At 45.5% G+C, this 24,992-nt stretch overlaps 1 protein-coding gene and 1 long non-coding RNA gene across 4 annotated transcripts in view; both read left to right on the top strand.

The window, feature by feature from the left end:
• The first annotated feature begins 524 nt into the window (after positions 1–524).
• The window catches only part of TMEM164 (transmembrane protein 164), a 98,622-nt gene continuing 74,154 nt past the window's right edge, over positions 525–24,992 (top strand). For 2 of the 3 annotated variants that reach the window (XR_002090341.2, XM_019487809.2), the window contains exon 1: positions 526–988. Coding sequence is in view for 2 of the 3 variants with exons in the window: in XM_019487809.2 (XP_019343354.1) it covers positions 602–988 (387 nt within the window). In the remaining variant the exon portion in view is untranslated. Of the gene's footprint in view, positions 989–24,992 lie in introns of all 3 variants that reach the window. The other variant, XM_059732816.1, reaches the window with a different exon arrangement.
• Positions 4,536–24,043, top strand: LOC132252169 (uncharacterized). Its single transcript, XR_009464001.1, has 3 exons — positions 4,536–5,626; positions 23,551–23,665; positions 23,794–24,043. It is a non-coding gene; the product is annotated as an uncharacterized LOC132252169 (long non-coding RNA).

Raw genomic sequence — 24,992 nt, 5'->3', positions numbered from 1 at the left:
ACCGCCTGCAGACGCTACTGGTGGTGTTGGTGGCCAGGAGGGTGGCGAGCAGCGACCACTTGCAAGCACCGCCGGCAGCACTGGCAGTAGCCACCCATCTCGAGGGGTGCACGCGTGGCCAACAGCAGCACCCACTCACAGTTTAGCAGCACTTCACCCAGCCGCAAACCAAGCAGCTTTCTGGGGTCAAAGTTGCAGAAAGGGACCCGTTCCGCCTGCAAGCCCCTCGGGCGTGCACACGTCAGCCCTGCCCAGGTGAGCGGCCCCTGCAGCCGCGCGCGAACACCAACCGCGGCTCGGACTCCCAGCCCGGCCTCTCCCCTCCGCGGGCGGGGGGCTGTTCAGCACGTGACCGCAGCCGAGGGGGCGGGGCTGCGTTCCCGCGGCCTTTGGCACCGCCCCCACAGGCGGGGCGGTGCAGCCAATCAGGGGGCGGGCGCGCGCGGCTGCCGGGCCCGGCGGGGGAAGGCGGCCCCCCGCGGCCGTTGAGGGGGGGGGGGGAGCGGAGCCGGGTCGGGCTGCGCCGCGCCTCGCCTCGCCTCACGCACGGGGCCTGCCCCACCCCGCCCCGCTGTGAGCGGGGTGTCGGCGGCGCTGCTGCATGTGGCGCCCCGCCATGGCCCGCTACAGCCTCGGCGCCGCGCTGGACTGGCTGTACGGCGGCGTGGACCCCAGCTTTGAGGGCAACGGCGGCCCCGAGTGCGCCGCCTTCCTGTCCGGCCGCCAGCGCCTGCTGGAGAGCCTGGTCTTCCTCAGCCTGGGCGTCGCGGAGGCGCTGCTGGCCCTGCGGAGGATCCGGCGCCTGCCCGGCAGGGAGGAGGAGGAGGAGCGGCTGCTGCAGCGGGCCCCGGCCCCGCACGAGAGCCTGGGCAAGAACCTGGTGCTGGTGGCCCTGGCCCTCACCTTCGGGGTGGAGGTGGGCTTCAAGTTCGCCACCAGGACCGTCATCTACCTGCTCAACCCCTGCCACGTGGTGACCATGATGCAGGTGAGGACGTGGGGGGGGGGGCGGTGTTTGAGGGGAGGAGACCACCTCGGCCCACGAGATCGTGCACCCACATCAGGGGGGCGCGTGCATCGCTGCTCCACCTGTCGAATCCGCATCCCTGGCGCTCGTCTCAGCCGGGATTCGGGGTTTGGCGTGCCTTGATCCCTGTAGAGAAGCAAACGAACGTCCTCAGGAATCTAGCGGCGCGCTTGCGTAACGTTTCGGGGGAATGAAGCCCTTGGTGATTGCGCTGCCCCGTCCCTTCGTTCCCTTCGCTGTACAGAGAGGCGCCCAAGCAAATTGCCCGGAGGCTGTTTAGCAGCTCAGCTTCCAGAGCAAGTCTCCCGTGGAAAGCCTGCAACTCAAGGCAGGGTTTTCACTGCTTGCACTGACAACTTGGCAAGTTGGACGCTAGGTCGCTCTTGTCGCACCGGGTCACAGCGACCTGTTCCTCCCTCACCTGCAGCCTCCAGCATTTCAGGTTTAGGAAGTTGTGATTTGGTGGCTGTGCCCCTCACCTGAGCGGTGCCCCGTGTCCTCCAAGAACGTGTCCCGTCCTTTAACTCTCAGCTTCCATCATCTCTGGTGGCAACGAGTGCCGCGCTGCGTGAAAAAAGTTTCCTTTGTGTTCTTTTGAAACGGACTACCTGCTCGTTTCATGTTGTGACCCCTAGTTCTTGTCTGGTGTGAGACTAGTCAATAATGAATTCTTGTTTGCTTTCTTTTCACCATTTAATATTTTACAAACACTTATTGTGTCTGGTTCCCCCCCCCCTTTTTAAACATCTCTTTGCTGAACTGAAGAGGCCTTGCCTCTTTAGGCTCTCCTCATATGGAAGTCCCTCCATCCCATAAGGATTGTGAGCTGCCCTAGGAAGTGGTCCGGTATTCTGGGCCAGGTCCTGGGTTGCTTTCTTGGCCTGAAATACAAAGCAAGCAGCCAGCCAGTCTTCACAGAAAGTCACCTGTGAGGATATGGATGGGAAAATCAGGTGAGAGGCTGAAATGCTCTGTCAGAGGGAGGATGCTATAACAGCAATCCCTTCCTTCAGACATTAAAACACCTTGAATGGAAAAGGTTGTGATCAAAATTAAAATTAAAATAATTGGATGTGCATTTTACTCTTCTGTCTTTAGTTCTGACACAGGCATAACTTTTGGCATTTTGAGAAGTTGCCCCCACTTTGAATACATCAAGTCAAGCATGTCTGTATGTTTTTGTGGGAGCAGACTTGTTTCCATCTTAAATTTAGCTAAGTGAGAAAATGAAAACAAATCAGGCACTTACTTCTTGGTTCTCATGCACCAAGCCTGCACTGATAGGGTTGCAAATGCACAGGGGATTTATTTATGTCTTAATCCCCTCCCACCTCCCCCCCCCAACCCTCCCCCCAAACAAACAAACCCCAAAACAACCCTGTTCCCATTGGGTATTTGAAATGCTGATTTATTTCCCTCAGCATCCAGCTTTCTCCTCCTTTGTGACATGAAAAAGGATGGCTATTTGGCAAATATCAGGCATATGGCAGTTTATTAACATTTGATTCATATGCAAATACCTGTCTAATTTCTGTATGAACTAGGTTTTCATGATCAATGAATTGCCATTTAATGAGAGAGGAAAAAATAGCATGAAGCGTGGGTGGAAAGAGGAAATTGTAGCTACATTTGAGCTGACCAAGTCTTCACTTGTGAAAAGCCAAAAGTGAAAAGTTATACTGGTTGCTTTCAGTGACCTGGGAAATCCTGCTCTCATTGACGTCAGCAGTAGTTTACATGTATTTGAGTGGAAGGAGGCCTTTCAGAACTCAAATTATAGGGTTGGAGTGGACCGAGGCTCCTTTCATTCAACCCCTACCAAAGGTAGTTACTTATCCAGCCACTTTATAAGAATTACTATTGAAGATTCCTCAAACTTTTTCTGAGCATTCTGGTCCATTGTTCTATTTCTGCATCTCAGGAAAAATATCCTAGCTGTAATGTAAATCTGCTGCTTTTTGTCTGCTTTGTCTGTGGCAATGGAGAATATTTTTTCCATTTTCTTTATGGAACCTTTGAAATATTTGAAAACTATTGTCATGTCTCCCCTTAATTTCTTGTGCAAACTAAACATGCCGAGTTTCCTTCAGCCTTTCCTCATGTGCCTTGCATTTCAACCCCCGGTATTATCTTCACTGCATACCCCCTGAAACCCCTCCAGGTGTTCCACACATTTCTTAAGTGTGGTACCCCAAAGTGGGCACAGTAGTCTAGCTGGGTAGAATGGTACTGTTACACTTCCTGTTACACAATGTTTCTGTTAATGCAGCCCCAAATCGCTTTTACTTTCTTGTAACAACTCTGCACAGCCAATTCTTGAGCTTGTGTTTCCGCTAGAACCCATTTTTGTTAGTCTTGTGGCCAACACATTGGATGTTCCTCATTCTCTGTTTATATGTTTATTTTCTTTATCCGAATACCTCATGTCTGTCTTTGAATTTAATTTTGTCTGTAGTCTTCATTTTAATCATGAATTCTCTTGAGTCATGATGCATTCCTCCCCAATTTTTGACAGCCTTCACTTTTGCAACTAATTGATACTTTTGGTTTGAGCCAGATCCAAAAGAGATGCCCTCTAGTTGTTGCCTCAGCTTTCTGCAACAAATTGGTCTTTATCTTAAGGTCTTACTGATCGATGTTTTATATGTTTGCTCTTCCCGTGGAGATCAGATAAGTCTTACACAATTATTGCCAATTTAGATCTTGTCTTGTATTTGAGTAAATAAAGTAGTTAAGGTTCCTCCCTCACCCCATTTAAGGTGTGAGGTGCTTTCCTCCCCAACATTGGAGCAGAGTGCAAGGTGGGTGGGGTGGGGCAGGTGACTGCTGAACCTCTGACTCTGGCTCCAGTCTGGTATCAGGGTTGGGGTCAGAGCTGCAGCCACTGCCCCTTTTGCCATCTTTGCCCCTCTTCTCCCACCAACCCACCTCTTTTTTCTGCCACTTCTTAGCTCTAGCTGTGTTCTGGCCTTGCTCCAACCCTGGAACATGGAACACATGATTGCTCTGGGCCGAGCCTGGCCCAGTAGCTGTGCTGCCATTGAAAAAAAGCTTAGGCCTGAGTTCCAACATTTGGAGCAGGGCTGGAGTTGTCACTGCTACAAAAGCTGCTGTAGGGCTAGTCTGGGGCCAGGGCAGCCATGTGCTTTGTGCACCAGGCTAGAGGAGCCAGAGCTGGAAGATGAGGAGGGGTTGGGGGCAGAGGTAGCAGGGGGACCAGGTGCCAGGGGGTACATGCATGGAGCAGGGCAAGTGGTAGAGGGCATGTGGAGGCAGGTGCTGGGGAGGCATGTGCTGGAATACATGGGCACAAGGGGGTAGGCAGCAGGAAGGCAAGCAGTAGGGTGTGGGACACAACACACAGGTGTCAGAGGCCAAGTTGTTAGGGCAGAGGTCAGGCCACTTGATCCCCCCTGTTGGAGGTCTCATTGCTTTCTCCACCATGGTTGTGGGGGTGACAAATTTAAAATGATCCTCCAATAATTGGATTCTGTATATGGAAAATGTATAACACATTTTTCGTATACAGAATCTAATTATTGGGGGGGGGGTTGTCTTAAATTCATGGTCATCTTAAATTCAGATTAATCTTGGATTTGGGTAAATCTGGTATTATTACCTGCTTTAAGAATGCATTTTCCTGACTTTTTGGTCTATATAACCCACTATGCCCCCTCCCTTAACAGCACCTTGGTTCTTTCCTTGATATATCTTCACCCAGCTGTGTTCAGCAGATCTTTTTCACCTCCTCTGGGACATTGCAGCAAGTGCTTACACTTTTGAGGCATTGCATTGTCTTATTTTTTTATCTATCCTTTTGGAGCAAGCCGTTACCCTCTCAATGCTAATATTTTAATTGTGAGAATTATCCTCCCAAGTCTCTGTAATGCCAGTTAAGTGACAATTTTTCTCATGTACTATGGCTTCTAGTTTGTTGCATTGATATATAGGCATTAAATAGACTTTGTAGAATGCACTGCTGTTTTTTCTTTCCTAGCTTTTAAGACAATATTATGGTTTTCCATCCTTTCTTCAGAATTTTATCACCTTTTCCCAACTCTCATTCCTTGTTCCTAATTATGCTTTGGTATTGTTGTCACAGTCTCCCATAGGACTTAAAACCCTTTTCATTAGTTTGCCAGACAAAATCCAAAGAAGCTCTTGCCAGTATTTTTATAATATATTTGATGCCTTTACTGCAACTCACTTTACCTTATGCGACAAAAAGCTAATGACCTGGGAAAGTCATTCTGCCAGTGCCACTTGCATAGCCATGTGTTTGCTTCTTTAACGGAATGCTTCTTGTCTAGGCCTTTTCCTTCAACAGAGAATTGATTAGAATACTGCCTGCACTTGAAACTCGTTTACAAGACCCTGGACAAGAATTTTAATCTCCTTTCATCCAATAAGGGTAATTCGTGACGGGTTTATTGGTACCCATACAGATGAGTAGAAAACAGCAGTGATTGTGGGTGTCTGATGATATGTTTTGGCCATCTCTTATTCTCATCCTGGATTTGGGTTCTGGGCATGCAGCATGTATACCTCCCTCCGTTCTGAGAGCAGACCTCACTGGGTGCCTTGGTCTTCTGCAAGCAGGTATTCCTGACTAGCACTAGCCTCTTTCTCCTTCTTTGGCACTTATCAAAGAGAAGTTAACTCTGATTTTTGTTGCTTTGTTGTCTTTGTTTTATGGGCGTTCATGTGTTCTGGGTAGCTGCAGAAGTGAAAGACTATCTTTTTTCTCATGTAGATATTAGTGTTTCTAAAGCACTTTGCTTCTAAGTTTAAAAGATATGCATACTTGATCCATGTTTAAGATGGGCGTGTGGACAGGTACTGGAACTGGATCTAAATTACCAAAAAACAAGTTTGGTGCCTGAGCTAGCTGAATATTGGAGAAGAAACAAATTGTGTGACTAAATGTACTAGTCATGAGTCTTCTCCAATCACAAGTGCAATTAATGTTGTTATACAAATTGTATAGCTGACTGCTAATGGAAACACTAAATCACAAATAATTACTCAGCCAGAAGAGCTAAAGTTTGTAAGAAATACTTGTTCCTAGCTTTCCATTCATGTAGGTATGTATATAGCCATCATAGCAATAAATAACCATTTCATTTGATCCTTCTTTACTTTTTCTGTTTCTGTGATGCCCCAATCTCAGTAGTGAGTAATTCAAAAGACATTGAGACCACTAAATCAGAGGGACTTCAGAACTATTTGCTTGCTAATCTGCAGTCTTTTCCCCCATAAGATCACCTGCCTAACAGCAGCAGTAAACCTAAAGGAAATCACTGACATTCTTGGCTGCTTACACATATGCTGCAGGGTGGGGTATTTTAATCAGAGCACTTCCTGGAAAGCTGTTGTAATTAAAATGCCTCAGTGTCACATATATTAAGCCACTGCATGTTAAGAATGGCCATGCGGTGTTTTAACTGAAGCTCATTTAGTTAAAGCATTCCATGGCCATTTTGAAACATGCGGGGCAAGTGGGTTAATACACATGACACTGTGGTTATGCTAGAGTGTTCTAATTGGAACGTGTTGGAGCATGGGTATAGGCAGCCCTGAACCCAGGGGTGGGTAAAAAATGGCCCACGGGCTGCATCTGGCCTACCAGGTGACTTTTATCTGGCTCACAGGCAATTATCTGCCAATTAATTATATTCTGTCCAGCCTGCAGCTGCTCCTGCTGCACTCTACATGGGGCCTAGCCCTGCCCACTCTTGCTAGGGCAGTGCACTGCACTGCACTGCACTGCACTCTGATCTCTTCCCATGGGAGGACCCTGGTCCCGGCTAGTGCTGCCAGGTGGGGCTGCTGTTGCATCTGCCCAGGGAACTGCTTGCTCCCCCGGCCTCCGGCAGCTTCTCCTCCCATCCCTGCTGCAGCACCCCAGGCAGCAGATAAGGAAGCAGTGGCCAGCTGGGTGGAGGTGGGGTGGGGAGATGCAGCAGGGCCAGGGCTGGCAGGAGTGTGGGGCCAGGGTGGGATGGTGGGAGCTCGGGGCTTAGGCCCACAAGGCTCCTTATGACCCACATGCAGCTCCTGGGACTTGGCTGGGAGCTGCATGCACTGGAGCAGCACCTGGTCCTGCTCCCTGCCACTATGTGCAGATCCTGGGACTTGGATGGGAGCTCCAGAGAGCCATGGACGATGGAGCTAGGACAGCTTGGCTCCACTCCCTGCTATCCTGGCTGAGTCTTGGGAGCTGCATGTGGTGGCAGAGCATGGGGCTAGGCCGCCAGCTCCAGCCGAGTTCTGAGAGTTATACTTGAGCCATGGGGAGTCTTGTGCGATAGAGCTGGCAGCCTGGCTTTGCCTTCTGTTGCTGTGTGCAGATTCTGGGACTTGTGCAGAGTTATGTGCTGCCTGTAGGCAGCGTGCCCGCCGTGGGCCATGAGGGCCTGTTGCTGCTGGCACCATGGGCTGTGTGCCATAGCGGGGATGTGTGAGGGACTCCCCACATGCACACCTTTGCCATACACACCCATATGCCACACACACAGCTTCCCACAAACCTCACACTCACCTACATACCCACACCCTTCCCCAAACCCCCCCCCACAGACACAACTACACCTCACACACTACCTCCATACACAATATATAAAGAGTAAGACTTTATTTTGAGCTATTATGCAGTTGCCTCTATATACACACTACACAAACGCATGCAACTTGGGACAAAAATATTTTTGAAATAAAACTAAAATACGTTATAGTAGTTGTTTGATTTTTAGTATACGATTTAGTTTTTTTCTGGTTCCAAGATGGCAACCCCCCTCTCCCACAAGGAGTACTTCTGGTGGTAAAGGTTAGGGGGTGGGACTTCTGGTCCCAAGATGGTGACCAGAGGCTGGGGCACCTGTCAAGGGGTGGTGCTACTCTTGTGGCCCTTGACAGTTTGCCAAAACTCAAAGTGTTTCTCCAGCTGAAATAATTGCCATCCCTGCCTTTACCCCTTAGCTAGTCTAATCCCTGGCAGATGACAGGTTGTGACAGACCAGTTGTTTCCCAAAGTTTCAGACCTTTTCATCTTGCAACCTGAAAGGATTCAAACACCTGTACTTCTAAATACTACAGCAGTCTTCAAAAGGCCAGGAGCAGGCTCCTTACAGCACTGTGGGTAAAAACCTTGAACTCTTAAGTTAATTAGTACCAGCAAAGATTTCACAGCATTTTTAATGTTGTACCCCACAGGATGCTGGCTTTCTGTAAGATGGTAGCAATTCTTGGTAAAAGAAGTCAGTACTTATCTGAGCTATTGGGCAATATTGCTGATGAAATGGAAAGTGGAAATGTTGCAAAAGCTTTATAAATAGTCTTAAGTAAAATATTATGTTGAGTACTGTTACAGAGGAAGATAATATACCAGAGGAAGAATTTTGTACTGGTTCTTGAGATTTAGATGCTAAGGATATCAATATTGCATGAAATGTGTGGTGTCCATTTCATGCCACCACTCCGAACAGCATTTTTAGGCTATGTATTTAGAAAAGCTGGGCTCTTAATAGCTCCCTTAGTTTATGGATTAAAAAAAAAAAACGGTTAGAAGTTATTAATGGTCTTCTGAACTGTTAGAAACAAAATACCCAACTGCTTTTTCTACTTGCTTAAGGGCAAGTTCTTCTCAAGCTGTTTATGAGGAATAATAAGATCTCTTATAAATAAAGAATGAGAACATTGCAGTATCACTTGGATTTGCAGTTGAAGTGAAACTCCACTCTTTTGCTTTTGCAGAGCTTTCAGGATTCCCATAGTGATACACCTGATATCTTCTTCACCCATGGATTGTTAGTGTAACTGCAGTTGTGGTTTTCCAGCTGTGGTCCAAATGGAGGATGCAGATTGCATTGCTGTCTCCTTCAATTCCACCACCCTCCCCTTCTGAGAAGTGTGTTTAGTGGACACTGAGAAATTTGGAGGAATAATAGTGTTCTGGTGGTCCAGAAAGCTTGAGACCCACTGACCTGGTGCATGAATCACTTTACAAAACATAAGTAAGATGTCTCCCTACTGCTGAATTTGTTTGATTTTTAAAGTAGACTTTTTATTTTGAGATTTTTTTTTCCCCATGTTTATTTATTTTACATTGCAGTTTTAAAGGTGTGGCTGCAGATCACACAGACATTTCAAGCTAGTTTTAAACTCGTAGCTTATGTTGTCTAGCAAGTGTTATAGCATTACAGAGACCTACCTAAATAGTTGGACAAGTAGTATTGTTATGATTGCACTGTTACTCATACTTGAACTAGTTAGCTCAAGTGTGTCTACACCCTTGACTGTTAGAGATATATCCCAAGTCTTGGAGATCTTTATTAGATCCTTACAAAACTGAAGAATTTACAGAATTGTGAAATTTTTTTTTTTAGCCAGTCTTTCCCAGATAGCAGAACGTGAAAATCATGGGTTTTAGAACAAATATTTGCTTGTATAGTTTAAAATAAACTTGTCTGTTTGTTTCAGATTGTTTTAAACGTCACTTCCTTTCTCTTCCTTTCTGGTTTTTGTTTTGTTTTCTTTCAGTTCCTGCTTCTTCACATTGAACAAGTGGATCCTCTCCTACTTGTTGCTTATTTTGGGCTTAGTCCTAGTTCCACTGAAGTTAGGGAAAAATATGATCTTTTTTCCAACTGATGTTCAGTAGGTGAAAATCTCTTTAAATCTTAATTCTACAATGGAAATAAAATGTTCTTGTCCTTGTTCCTGTCTGTTGGATTTTTTTTGATCACTTGCTGGCTCACGTGTCTGAGGGGTACTTTATTCATAGCCTCCATGGATGTCTGTCTTGCCCTACAATAATTGCTGTCAGACCCACTGCTAAATTAATTGGTCAAGAATGAGATTTTTCCCTGGGTCAAGAAGGAAAACTTACATTCTTTTATCTCGTATAGGTAAACCAGATTCTTTTTTTAATAATTTCTGCTAGTTGAAAAAAGACTGGCCAAGCAGTGGGTAGCAATTGAAGCTCCATCTTTGTGTCAGTCCTGTATCTCTTTTAATCTCCCCAGTGAAGATGACCTGCAGACTTCAGACCTTTAGACTGAGTATTCCTGCTGTACTAACACTTCTTTTTTTTTTTTTTTCTTTAAGATTTCTGATGATCTTCATAAAGTTAAGGTTTATTTATAACTGATGAAATAATTCTGGCAAAAGTGTTGTCTTGCTTAAATCTGGAAGATTAAATATTACTGAGGGCCTTTCCGTTGCAGTAGCCCCAGCTTCATTAACTTCTGGTTTTGTTTGAAGTGGAGCTGGCAAGAAAATATTCTCAACTCTTTATGTAAGCAATATTTATTCTGAAATTATCCTGAATTAGTCCACCCTTTATCACCTGGAGTGCTGGGTTAGAGCTGTAATATTGTCCTCAGTATTCTCCTCCCACACATGCAGCAGGGTGATCTTGGCAGTTTGGCTTTTCTTCTGCTCTTTTGCCAGTAAGCCCATCATTTCATGTTCTTGATTCAGTTGTAACAGTAACCTTAGCTATGATTAGTACATCTCAGGCAGGGTGTGCTCTTTTTATGCAATTTTTTTTAGTGATGTAGTCTCAGCATTTTAGGGCAGTTGGAAAAACACTTTAATTTTTACGTGCCCCAAGATGTTAGAACTGTAGTGTTGTCCGCAGCACATAAAGAAGGGAAGTATTTTATGATGTGAGATTATCTCAGATCAGTGAGGCTTTTAAAGCATGATGGACAGAATTAATCTCTTTTTATTTGAAGCTGTCGATTGAGGACTAACTTATTTTTTTTCAGGTTACGGCCTTATGATTTCAGCTTCTCTTCCAGCAAATTTTGTTCCCATTAGGTAGGGTGGTTTTGCCACTTGTTATTTAAAATGACTGGAGGAGAGTGAATTTCTGTCTTTCAGGGCTTTTATTTTCTACTTCTATCACAAAAGTCTATTGTTAAAATTGTGATAGAATTTGTGTCAAGAGTATCTACTGGATTTCTGTTGCTGTCACTAAATTTTGCTGTTGGGTTTTGCTTCTACTCTCTCTTTTAGAAAATGAGGGAAATACTTTGTGCTGTCCATCATCAGAAATATTCTGAAATCTATAGTCCTGGATATTGAGGCCTAGTGTCATCTTATGTTGCTTTTCATTGCCTGTGTGGATGAATGCATACTGGGCAAAACTGAATATGGGCATAGGCCTGCAGGTCAGGAAACCCCATCAAGTCTTGCTGGATTTTTCTTCTCAGGGGATCAGCTTCTTCCCCCCCCCTTACTCACCTGCCATGACTTGATATTACTTGGTTCTGAAGAAAAAGGGAAGCTGACCTACAGGTTCCCAGACAGGCTCCAGGCTCACCACCCGTAGGAAAATGAGGTGTTGCTTTAAGGGCAAAAATGCATGCTCCTACCTTCTTCTTGACATGCCTTCATGCTCCTCTCTCTCCTCTAAGAGACTTTGGGCTTGTGGCCCTAGTGCAGCACCCCCAGTGCAGCAGGGCTTCTTGAGCTCTCTATCACAGTGCCCCTTGGCATTAATGAGGCCTCCTCCACCCCTACAGCGTCAGCCACAAACCAATGGCCCTTATTAACATCAAACGTAAACCACAGGCTCCTATGGCCATATAATGGGAATAATAGTAAAGAAATGAGAGGGGTAAAGTGCCAGCTTACTTTATGAACATGCTTCTGTCTCATCACATAGCATATTCTTCCATAAGAGGCTGCTGCAACTGCACCATAATCATCAGAAATCCCTCTGTCTGGCCTTCTCCACTTGCAGTTTATATAGTTCTGGCTTTCCCCTTCCTGTCACCTGACCAGGGCCTGATCCTTAACCCCTACTCAACTGGCCCGCTGTGCCCAGAAAGTTCTGGATTTAAAGGGACCACCTTGTTTCTTGGTAACAGGGCCCTTCATTGTGCTCTGCATTTGTTCTTCAGGTAAAATAAGAAAACTTTTAAGGTATATTTCTTTGTTTATTCTCACACTGCCTTTCTTAAGATGCCTTTGTTAAGATGTCACTACCTTAACAAAACTGAAACAGGAAGTAGTTGGCTAGCTTGCTAAATATTGATTTAATTTTCCCTAAAGGTAGTTTGCCCTGTATCTTTCCCATTGCTATTATTGGATGTATTCCTGTCAACAACTGAAGTTAGCAACAAGCAGTTTGGGGATAGTTGATAGATCTGCCTTACTGGAGCTTTTTTAGGAAGGAAGATCTCCCACTTCCTTTTATTTTAAGGCTGGGCAGGATTTTTAGAAGTGATATAAGCCGCATGTTCCTACCGTCTATGGATATAGAATAACAAAATGCGGCAGCAGTTTGTAACCTCAAAATCCTATAGGGAAGGTTGGCAAGATGTATGTAATATTACTTTAACTCCATCCTCTCTTATAATGGTTTGTGTGTCATCTGCTGCTGGGTCCAAACAGTAGGACAGACGATTTGGAGGAAAAAAAAGAAAGATTAAATCTGTTGAACAGTTGAGATCACTCCAAGGGGAAATCAATCGTAGCAATTTGTAAAGGTCTCTTCATGCAGGCGCTTTCTGTTTTTATATTCTCTGGATAATAGTTCACCTAAAACAACAAAGGCCTTGGGGCTGAGCCAAAAATAACTTTTGGAGGTGGAGGTTGTTCTTCAGATGTAGTTTTTCCAGTGGAAGAGCACTGGTATTTTGCTTTGCAACAACCTGTGTTTTTTAAAAATGATTTGAGGCTTGGCATAGTTCTGTAGTTGACTGGCTGAGTGCTGCAGATTTAAAGCTCATTTTGATCAGGATGCTGATGTTTTCATTTCTTTATGCTAAGCTGTGTTTAAAGCAAACTGGCTTCACGAGCAGGATAAGCCAGTTTAGACATGTCACAAAGGACAAGGCACTGACTTTTGCCTTTGGTTTCTTGCTTTACAGTTTAATTCTTGAGGGAGAAAGAGGCAGCCTAGCATTACTCAGCAATTACCCTCTGGCATGCCATTGACTGCTACCAAATAGTTCAGTTCATTGTTTCATTAACTGGAATAGCAACTGCGGGGTTCTGGGAAGTAACATTTTAATGACCCTAGAGGTGGTATTCTATCATACTTCTGCCTACCTTTCAAAGTGAGGAACAGTTAATCTACAGCTGTGGCATATGTTTGGGGGAATGTACCATGCTTTAAAAAAAATCTTAACATCTATAAATACCGTATATCAAAATGAAAGGTGCGAATAAAGGCTGCCTACATAAACAGTTTAGTCAGATTCAGAGACCGTGTACTTCAGCCAGTCACTAATAGTCTACCAAATTGATCTCAGAATATCCCTTAAATGCAGGGTAGGAGATGGGGAAGAGCCCTCAGAGTAGGTTGTAGAGAAGGGCCATCTCTCTACATACGGCAATAGTTTCGCACACTTCTGGGAAATAAGGTGAAGAGAAAATGACAATTTCAACACTTGTAGAAGCAATTTTCATAGCTTTGTTTTTTTCATATGGTTTAGAGCAGAGGTTCCCAACCACCGGGCCACGGCCCGGTACTGGACTGTCAAGGATTGGCTGCTAGGTCATAGTACAAGCCCCCCGCTCGGACCCCCAGCTGTCTGCCTGGGCGAGTGGCTTCCTCTACCAGCAGTCATGTGCAGGATTAAAGCTGGGTGGCAGGACAGCCCTGATAGGGAAGCAGCCGGCTTCGTGCGCCCCGTCCTGCTCCTGTGCTGGTCCACAGTGTAAAAAAAGTTGGGAACGACTGGTTTAGAGTGCATTGCACCCGAATATTTATAGCTACACAAAAATTCTTCAGTCCTTGTTCAAAGAAGCATAGCTTGCCTAGAGTTTTTTTTTTGTTGTTGTTGGTAATTTTGTAATCTTGACATGCCTCTCTCTCTTGTTTTGCCTTGTCTTACCTGGCTTTTTCTTCTTTCTTTCCTTCATTCTTTCTTTTACTCTGAACCAATTTACTCTGTGGTTCACTAGAAACTCCGAACACAGTCTTCTTTTTCTAGCTCGAGGATGACTTGAGATCCTTTTAAGGGTGCCATAGGGTGCCATACAAAATTAGCTGTTAGGCATGGAACCACATACACATGATTCATAAAATATACCTAGAGACTTCAAATCGGACTCCCTGGTGCCAAAACCACTCTAACCTGTTGTTGTTTTTCTGAGTTCTTTCCGTAGTCAAAAAAAAAAAAGTGAAAGCTAAGAGCTGACACTTTCTGAGGGGTGCCTCTAGTCTAAAAAGGTTAAGGATCTGCACTAGGTCTTGTTGGACAAGAGATTTAGGCAATAAATAAAAAACTTAGATTTCTTGTAGACAAATGCATGCTAGTACACAGGGGAAAAAAGCCATCTAGAGTGGGAAGGCAGGAGTGCAGGAGATACTGAATGGTAATACTAGAAAGCAAATTAGTTGCAAATTTACAGCGAGCAGAGATAGTACAAAGCTAGATTGAATTTCAGGCTGAATGCACAGAAGGAGCTTGACTTGGATCATATAGTTGGTTGATACTTCCCATTTGGCTTTGTGGGATTTGACCTGAATTGCAGATTTTGCTTTGGGTACCAGAGAAATGTAGCTCGATTTGAGGAAATAAGGAATTTTAACAAATTTTGTTAAAAGACAAGTTGGAGGAGGAGACCCATTGCAATGTAGCTTAAAAATTTCAAATCTTTAGCCATGATGCAGCAGATTCTCAGCTGTTATTAACTGTCAGAGTAATTATAGGTATGTAGTCAAATTGCTCTTTTAAAAAAATATTTGTAATTCTTACCTAAGATCAGACTGACTTTCCATGAGCAAAAGCCTGTATACAGGAGGATTTCTGATGGAATATTTATAGGGGCAAATTCTTGGCTGGTGTAAATTGTCATTGTTTCATTGAACTATTGAGGATCTACTCCTAGAAAAATATCCGCTAAGAAACACTTATGCACTGCGAGATGATTCTAACTATGTTAACTCCAAGAGGAAAGAGTTACAAGAGAGAATATTGCAGAAGTCCTTCATTTGAAGAGGAGGGAAAACCATCCTATAGTCAGAATTGCAGTTCTGCTCTTAGCTGAAAGTAATTTGATTGCATAGCTATAGTGATGCTAAATGGAGCTGAAATCAAATGACCTTTTTTCCTTTAAAATACAGGAATCCTCTGACCAGATTTTTCCTTTCTGGTTTCTCCAGTGGCTTACTCAGTTAACATCTAGCGGTCCCTTTCTCTGCAAAAAGGATCAACCTCCCCATTTATATGATGGGCCAGATCCTGAGCTGTAAATCAGCATGTCTCTAGTGAAATCAGTCTGTGAAGTCATGCCCACTTACACCATTTGATATCTCACCCTATGTCTGTGATATGTTGAAAAGATGTGAAAATCCAATCATGGGTATCAGTGATGTCTGTTCAGCTTCTTGGACAATATCTTTGGTTTTTTATAGGGATTTTATTTTGCTCTGGTTTATTTTTTCTTGTAAGGTGATTTGTCCTTTACTTCACAATGTTGGTGAGCACCGAAGAAATGGAGCATGTGAAAACCATGCCTTTCCCTCTCCAGAACTTCAAATTAAAAAATAAAGGGTGATTTTTACAACCCATTATTTTGTGGGAGGGGGATTTATTTTAATCTACAAATTACATTAATTTAATAAGTATCTATTGAGCTGGCCCTGAATAGTGGCAAGGGATGGTGTAGGTCAGGGGTGGTTAAAATACGGTCTGTGGGGCGGATCCAGCTCACCAACTAATTGTGTCTAACCTGTGGGTGGACAGCAGCAAAGTCATGGGATCTGGCCTGCAGAGAGCTGGTGGCTGTGGCTGCTGGGTCATGCTGGGCATGTCCTGTTCCCTTCTGCAGCTTACGCCAGTTCCTACCCTGTGCGCTGGAAGCAGTGCTGGTAGGTGCCGTCATCAGCTGTGGACATAGCCAGCAAGTTCAGGTAGGGATTGGGATGTCTGCCTGGGTCCACAGCTGATGCTGCTGAATCAGTGCATCAGCTGCAGTCCTGGGCAGTTGCCCTCATCCCCACTGGGAACTTGCCAACAGTGTCCACAGCTGAGGCCAGTGCCCGCTTGGCACTGCAGGGCGGGAGCTGGTGTAAGATGTGGTAGGGGCCGGGACACTGAATCAGGGAGTGCTGTAGCTTTGGGGATGGTTGTGGTGGGGTCAGAGGAGGGAGGACTCCCACTCACAATGACAAGTTGTTTTGGCACTTACTGCATGCAGCACAGGTCCTGGACTAGCTGGAGTGGGCACCCAGTGTGGTGTGCATCTCAGAATGGGCGCAGGTTAGCCACCATGTGCAGCATGACTGCTGCAGGATTGCACTCTATTCAGTGTGGGTCCCAGGCTATAGTGCCTGCTGGCTCAGGTATGTGGGAGGAGGGGAGATGAATAAGAACTTAGTCTCTACTGGAGAATGGGGAAATTAGCAGTTGACCTGATTGTGGTTCCCAGTGGTGCAATATGTTGATACACTGTTGTAGTCTTTCAAATACCTCTCTCATCATTCCCTGCATACCTACATGAAGCAAGGACTCTAGGGAGACCTTCAGTCATTCCCTAGGATTTTTGAACTAAGTAAAAGTCCCATAATGCCAAAAGAGAACTCAATAAAAGTCCCAGGAATTGGTAATGTTTTGACACTTTCGAAACAAACTTTTGAAAAGGATATGGATATTCAGAGACTAAGGATATTAGTCCAAGGAGCAGTGCCATGCTGTGTAGAAATCCCTGATCTAGCTCCAAATAGGAAGCAGTATAGTAGCATCCATGTGCTGCTCTGTCTGGTTTAATTAGTGCAGCACAGTGCCCTGACTAATGCATTCTGTTGCTTCCTGTTGCTTATGAAGGATTCAAACGGACAGTGAAAGGATCTGAATTTCATGAAAATTGTCAGGTGGATTTTAGGAGTTTAGCTAATGGGTATTGGCTTGTAGCAAGAGTGTCCAGCTTCTAAGCCCCTGGGGCCCCGGTGGGGGCTACTCTGTGTGGGCTGCAAGACACTCCCTTCTACCTACCTCTGCACCCATACCTGCATGGGCATTCCCCTACCACTGCACTGTACCTCCCTTTCCCCCCCACCATCACTCTGTGTGTGTGTGTGTGTGTGTGTGTGTGTGTGTGTGTGTGTGTGTGTGTGTGTGTGTGTGTGTGTTCACAGCCTCTTCCCCCCCCTCCTTTTGTGGGGGTGATCAGTGAGCATCCCTGTTCTCTGCCTTGACCATGGCCCTGCACTCATCCTCAGTTCCCTGCACTTCTGCACAGCCGTGCCCCCTGGAGGAATGGTAGGAAATAGCAGCTGGGGGACAGAGCCGGGAGCCTGGAGACTTGATGCTAATGCAGCCTGAGAGGTTGGGAACATGATGGCTGGGTAAGAGCCTGGGTTGGGGGTGGGGGTTGCTTGCACATTAACATTTTGCTTATAGTATGAGGAAATAGCAAGTCAGCCAAACCAATTGCATGTTCTTTCTTCAGCCTCATTGCTGCAATTTTTTTCTCATACAGGATGCTGTTTTGCAGCAGCAAAAGACGCATTTCTTACGCTTTTAGTTGTGCTTCTTAAATCAGTACAGGGCACTACAAATTGTTCCCAGAGCATCTCCAGTTACCTCGTTAGTAAAATTAGGAGCAGCATGGTAAGTCTTTGAGTAGCTATAACTTGCCTAAAATGGAGGCCTGTTAAATTCTAATTTATAAATTACAAATAAAGTGAGACTGATCTCCCTATCTAATTCTATTTAGCATTGTAACTGCATCTTTTTACACTATATCTCTTGATACAGTGCAAAGCAATTGCAGTTGATGAGCCTCTCCTAGATGAGCATTCTTAGAACTCAAATATGCTGCCAAAACACAAAGTTCTGATGCTAAAGGCCAGGAAGATGAACTGACAAATCATTTCCCAAGGTGATGGCGACTAATGGCCATTCTTAAATTGGTGGAGGGAGTTGTAATCTGGAGAAACAAAGCTTGCATTGAGCAATTTTGAAGTAGGAAGGATTGCTATAATAACAAATGACTTGTATTTTATTCAGAGCTTATAGTTTCATCGTAGCTAGGGTCAGGAGGGACCTGAACAGATCATCTAGCCTGACCCCCTGCCACAGGCAGGAATGAATCCTGGGTTCACAAGACTCCAGACAGGTGATCATCCAACCTCCTCTTGAATTTGCCCAAGGTAAGGACGAGGACCACTTCCCTGGGAAGTTGGTTCCAGATTTTGGCCACCCTAACTGTAAAATATTGCCTTCTGATCTCTAACCTAAACCTATTCTCCATCAGCTTAGTACCATTGTTCCTCATCACCCCAGGTGGTGCTGGGGAGAAAAGGGCTCTACCTATTTGCTGTTGATCTCCCCTGATGAGTTTGTAGGCAGCCACCAGGTCCCCCCTCAGCCTCCTCTTGCTGAGGCTAAACAGGTTCAGGTCCCTCAGTCTCTCCTCATAGGGCCTGTCCTGCTGCCCTCTCACCAAGCAGGTGGCCCTCCTCTGAACCCTCTCCAGGCTGGCCACTTCCCTTTTGAAGTGCGGTGCCCAGTACTGGACGCAGCACTCCAACTGTGGTCTGACCAAAATTCTCATAGAGGGGGAGTATCACCTCTCTGGACCCGCTTGAGATGCACCTTTGGATGCATGACAAGGTATGGCTGGCCTTGCTGGCTGCGATCTGGCATTGGGGGCTCATGTTCATCTTGGAGTCAGTAATGACTCCAAGATCCCTTTCTGCCTATGTGCTTTCAAGAAGGGAACTTCCCAGCCTGTATGTATGCTATGGATTCCTTCTCCCAAGGTGCAGCACCCTGCATTTATATACATTGAACCCCATCCTAGTCTCGTCTGCCCACTTTTGTAGTCTGTCTAAATCTATTTGCAGCCTCTCTCTCCCTTCAAGTGTGTCCACCTCGCCCCACATCATCAGCAAACTTGGACAGTGTGCTTTCCACCCCCTTGTTCAAGTCACCAATGAAGATGTTAAACAGTGTGGGTCTAAGGACCGAGCCCTGGGGTACCCCATTGCTCATATCTCGCCAGGTTGAGTACAACTCATCCACCACTACTCTCTGGGTGCACTCCATCAGCCAGTTTTTTACCCATCCAACTGTGTAGAAATCAATGCCACAGCTAGTGAAGTACAAAAGATTCAAGGAGGAAAAAAATGGATACTTGTCCTGCAGCACTTTCTTATATTTTTGATAGAATTGTCATTTTTTAAAAATGGAAATAATACTATTACTTGGATTCAGTGCTGTGAAAGAGGATTGGGAGCAGTTAGAGCTTAACTTTGTGGACATCAAGTAGAAGAAGGTTGGTATATAATTTTTAAAGCACTATGTATTTAAGTTGGAAATCTATAAAGAGAATGAACCTAGAAAATATCAGTGTAGGTTTTTCATTTTTCCCCTTGATCTTTCTATATCTGTGACTTTTTGCAGTTATTGAAATAATTATATAGCAGAGAGGTGGGACTTGTCTTGTGTTACTCATTGAACCTAAAGATACCACGAACAACTCTGTCAGTGGAGACTGAAGTTTCCTCCTCAGAGAATGCTCTTGCAATTCAGCTTCTTTTGAAATATGCCTTTATGAGGTCTTAATGGTGTATTGTTATGTCTATATGAGATGCTTAATGCACAGTAGACTAATCCTACTGTGCATTAGTGCATATTCTACTGTGTATAAAGTGTCATAAAAAGACTATGCACCTTTGCTATTGCACAGTAACGCCAGCTATGTTCATTTATATAGGGCCTTATCTTAGAAGTGCTAAACTTAATGAGCAGTAGCAAAGACACAGTAATGCATGTGTAGACATGCCCTGTGTGTACATAATGGTGGTGACTTCTTGGAGAGTGACTTATGCTGAGTTCTTAGCATCTAGAAAACCATTTTTTTTGAGTAAAGCTTTCTAGCTTGTTTTCTACATCCATCTTCCTTTTAACTTTTTCTCAGGAGTTTTTACTAGCATTATTTTGGTTGCCTAATACTAATAATGGCAACATGTAAACAAGGAATTTAATTGCTTTTCCTTGGTCACTGCCTTAATTTTTCCCTACCTTAACTGGAGACACGTTAGGCAGGTCAGAAACATATAAGCTTTCATAGCACCTAATCAAGCTGTCTCCTATGTAGATACAAAGGGATAACTTTTCTTAGATTGGACAAAAAAAATCATACCAGAATCGCTTTAGTACTCATGAGTATGGAGTGAAGAATAGGGCTAGATCTTCATTTGGGATAAATTAGTGCAATTCCACTGCCACATAGGAATGTACTCTCTCTTTTTTCTAACATGGGAAACTGAAGCACAGAAAGAATAAGGTGAAATCTGTTCACTAACTTTGGGTTTTCCAGTATGAGTTGGCTGGAAGGACGTGATGCTTTCAGAGTGTTTGGCATCGGACAGTACTTCATAAGCTCAGGACATTGACTTCAAGAGCAGTTGTGAATGCTCTGCACTTCTGCAAGTTGGGCTCAGGGTCTCAAGTTTGTTACCCGGGAAAGGAGGAACCAAAAGTAGTGGCACATAGAGAAGTGTTAAATATAAATGACATGCTAGTTTAAAACTGGAACGACGTGATTCTGGCAGGCAGAGAATCCACTTCTCCATGTCAGCTTTCAGCTGTCTTAACCATGAGATGGTCCTTTCTGTTCCACAGCCCGTTGCTTCTTTTTGACGCACCTTCCAACTTCTGTGACAAAAAGGGAAGGAATTTCCTGGACTATGTAACTCTTGACTGTTTCCCAGAGCAGGTCCACCCTCTTGCAGTAAATCAGGTTGAGGTCCTGTGGAAAGAGATACGAAATAATGTAATTAAGAGCTGTGTTATAATGGCTATGCATAGGAGGCTGAATTAAAGCTGTTTAATTTTGCATTTCTTGACTTTGCAACTTTCATGTTCCTTTTAATGTAGCTTCTATTAGTGCTGTAATTAAGAGATCTAATACAGAAATAAAGCACTCTGAAAAAACAGAACTTAGCTTTTCAGATTGAGAGCGCTACGTGTTTTAGGAAAGTTGCTGCTGAATGGGATTTTTCCAGAATGGGATCATTTGTATTGTCAGCTAATGATAATATAAGCATGCTAGAAGCCAGTACACTAATGGCAAGTTGCTTGTTGTGTTAAGATATTGTTACTTAGACCGGGGTAGGCAAAATATGGCCCGTGGGCCAGATCTGGCCCGTGAGGCCATTCTGTCTGGCCCGCAGGGCCCCTAAAATATTTAGAAAATTAATATTTATCTGCCCTTGGTTCCTGTCAAATATGCTGGAACTGCAGGTGAGGGGGGAGGAGAGGGGACCCTGGGCAGGGAAGTAGCCCAGGGAAAAGCAGAGCATGGGGGGCGGGGTTGGGGAGAAGCGGCCCCTCGCCTGCTGGGTGCCCCACGCTGCAGCTGCTCGCAGCCCACCTGGGGCTGCCTGTGCCTTTTCCGGACGGCCCCGTGTGGGCTGCGAGCAGCTGCAGCAGGGAGCACTGGCTGTGGGGTGGGCGAGGGGCTACTTTTCCCCATCATGTGCTCAGCTTTCCCCCCGGCCTCCTTCCTGGTGCAGAGGAAAGTGGCCCCTTGCTGGCGCTCCCTGCTGCAGTAACTCACAGCCCTCGTGCGGTTGTCCGGAGCAGGCACAGACAGCCCCAGGCAAGCTGTGAGCGGCTCCAGCGCAGGGCGCTGGCCACAGGGCAGGCGATGGGCCACTTTCCCCTCTGCCACACTCAGTACCACCTTGTAACCTGACCCCACTTCTCAGTACCACCTTGTAACTCAGCCCCACTCTGGGCTCACCTGTCCAGGCTGCTTGTGGCGACAGCAGCAGCAGCCCACCTGTTTGCTGTGCCAGGCAGTGTTTGCCACCGCTGCCTGTGGGCTGCCCAGCACGTGAGCTCCAGGCAGGCAGCAGGAGTAGCCAACACTGGGGTGGGGGGGTGCAGCTGCTGCCACCGCCACCAGGTGAGCCCGGAGCTGGCGGGGCCCAGGCTGGCAGCTGGGTGGGTTGCAAGCTGGTGCTGAGTGCAGGAAAAGCGGCCCCTCGCTCACCCCATGGCTGGTGCCCTATGCTGTAGCCACTTGCAGCCTGCATGGGGCTGCCTGTGCCTGCTTCAGACAGCCCTGAGCGGGCTGTGAGCGCCTGCAGCAGGGAGCGCCGGCCATGGGGCAGGTGAGGGGCTGCTTTTCCCCATGCTCAGCACCAGCTCCTTCCCTGCCAGCGAGTGTGGGGTCAGGGCTATGCGCTGCCCCCCGTCTGTACTGCGGGGCTGGGGGGCACTGGGAGCGAGCAGGTGTGGGAGCACGGGGCCCACACCGGTGTCCCGGGGTCAGTGCCAGCAGGGCCCAGAGCAAGGTGGCTGGAGTGTGGGGTCTCAGCCGGCAGGGGCTCTGTGGAGCCAGGCTGGCTCCCCGCTCTCCCTGCTGGTGCAGCCCAGCCTGGCTCCATAGACCCCTGCCGTCCTGTGCCCTGCTTTGGGCCCCACCAGTGCTGGCCCTGGGACACTGGTCCCAAGACGGTGACCGGGGGGTGGGGGACCTGTCAAGGGGCGGGGCTACCCATGCGGCTCTTGACAGCCTGCCAAAACTGGGTAAGTGGCCCTCTGCCCAAAATAATTACCCACCCCTGAATTAGGCTGATCAGGGATTCTATTAAATTAGCTTTCTTAGAAAGGAGTACATTTAAGAGTTACCAGTGACTTGTCCAGGATAAGAGTAGGTGCACTTCTATTCCTTCGGCTGCTTCTGTAATCTGGTTTTCTCTCAATTCTGTATGATAACTCTGGGGTAGCAATGGAGAGTTTGTGGTCTCTGTGTGGTGTGGTTTATTATTGATGTCATCAGTTTTGCTGCTTGGGAGTCTGATCACAGCTAAGCCTAAGTTAGTTGGACTGACTAAAGCAAAAGGTTTTAAAAGCCAAGCAGCTTGTGATCACTGGGAGCTGAGGAAACAGGACACCAAACCGTGAAGTTTGGTGTGGTGGTTTTTGGCAAAGAAAAAAACCTCAAGCAATTGTGACTTTAATAGAGGGACCCAAAGAGTAGCATAGATAAAGAAGATGGTAGGATGCAGAAGATGTGGGATGTACAATTACCTTTGAGGAGGCTTCTGTAAGAACCTGTGGGTTTGTGAAGCACTGCCTAATGAAGTTAATGGAAGAGAAGATCTATAGTCTGGAGACGCAGCTGAAGATGATGCTGGAGTTAAAACAGTATTTTTAAGGATATGAAGTAGAAAGATGAGGCTGCATGTGCAATTGAGGATTTGTAGACCCCTGTTAAGCAAAAAATCCAGAGAGCAGGCCCTCAGATCTCAGATGAAGGAATTAACTATGATGACAAAGCAGAGGAAGAGACTGGTTAGTAGAACAGAAATAGGTTGTCTGTACTGGATAACAAAAAAGAGAAAGAAGGAGGAACAGAAGATAGTGTCTAATGGAAGAAGAGAAGAGCAACTAGGCCAACAGTAGACGGCAAAGTCTGACTTTGCAGACAGAAGGCAGATTAGAGAGGCCAGAATTAATGTTAACACTAGGAAGAGGTAAGTATTTGTGACTTGCGACTCTGTCCTTTACTCCTTGTGAAGATTTTCACATTCCTTACAGGATTTTGTCGAATCCACTCATCATTCATGAAGGGGCAAATGATACTTCAAGATTCCCTCTGGAATCATTCCAGGATTACTCTGCCAGGCATCTGTTCAAAGTTGCGGAGGCTCAGGTAATCTGTAGTAGAATTTTTTTTCCACCTTTTTGAGTAGGAGGGTGAAGATGTGATAAAATAACAGATAAGCAGATGGTTTAAGGACTGGCGATAATTGATAATTTGCTTTTTATATTTATTTTTAGCTTTAAGCAATAAATGCTTATAACAGCTCACAAAGACACTCTCATGGACCCAGAGGGACAGCCGTCCATCTTCAGCTCCCTCTGTACAAAAATGAAGTTCATTTCCTACCTGTGGACTTTTTACTACCTTGTACCATCTATAATTTCCCAGATCCTGACGAAGGGACTTCGTTTCCAAAAGCTTGCAGAAAAGGACAATTTTCTTGTGATTTCCCAGTTGATTTAATAAAACGTATCATTTTGGAACCAAGAGTTCTAGTTTTTGTATGTCTTCAAGTTTAGACATTTGACTTTTGTCCTAGACTTGAAGTTTCCTCTGCTGGATGTGAGAGAGTCCATTTCACACCATCACAAGAAAGTTTTTCCTTGAGTTTAAGGCCTGCAGTATACTCATTATTAGGGAAATAACTCTAGCATCTAAGGAGTCTTGCAGCAGGTGGATTCAAATAGTTTTAAAACATGATTCAGAATTGCTTCCCTTTCACACCCATTGTGCCCATAGTAAATAGGATAAGTATGTATTATGTCCCTAAAGAAGTACAGCTGTAGCTTTTGGTTGCATTTCATTATAAAACTGAATTCTCTGGCCTTTTTCAGCAAGGAGAAGGCTTGTGTTTGTCTCCTTTGAGGAATGCACCCAACAGGAAAAGCTTTTAGAGTATTGAATGTTTTTGCAAGTCATCTCTTACTCGGGGATTTCGAGAGCATCTAGATCAGATAAAAATATATATATATATCTGTCATGAGAGCTTAGTCTGAAATTGCCAAGTTCTGATATGAATTTAGAAAACACCAAAGTTTTGGGGGAGCTCAGATCCTGATACTTTTAGAGCAGGGGCGGGCAATTACTTCGGGTGGATGGCCGCTTACCGAGTTCTGGCAAGCTATCGAGGACCGCATAGGTAGCCCTTCCCCTTGGCAGGTGCCCTACCCCCTGGTTGCCATCTTGTGACCAAAAGTCCCTCCCCTTGCCCCCAGAAATGTTTCTTTCAGCAAGGGGTTTTGCCATCTCAGAACAAGAAAAAATACCAAATAATATGCATTCTAAAAACCGAACACCTACAACATTTATTAATTTGATTTAAAAAAATATTTTGTCTTGATTTACGTATACGTAGAGATGATTGCAAAATAGCTTAAAATGAAGTCTTACTCTTGTATATTGTAGGGGGGGTGGGTATAGGTTTGTGGGGGTATGG

The sequence above is a fragment of the Alligator mississippiensis genome, chromosome 8 (genome assembly GCF_030867095.1).
Source record: "Alligator mississippiensis isolate rAllMis1 chromosome 8, rAllMis1, whole genome shotgun sequence".
NCBI lineage: Eukaryota > Metazoa > Chordata > Crocodylia > Alligatoridae > Alligator > Alligator mississippiensis.
Note: the sequence above shows the minus strand (reverse complement) of the source record. Positions and strands in the feature narration are given on the sequence as shown.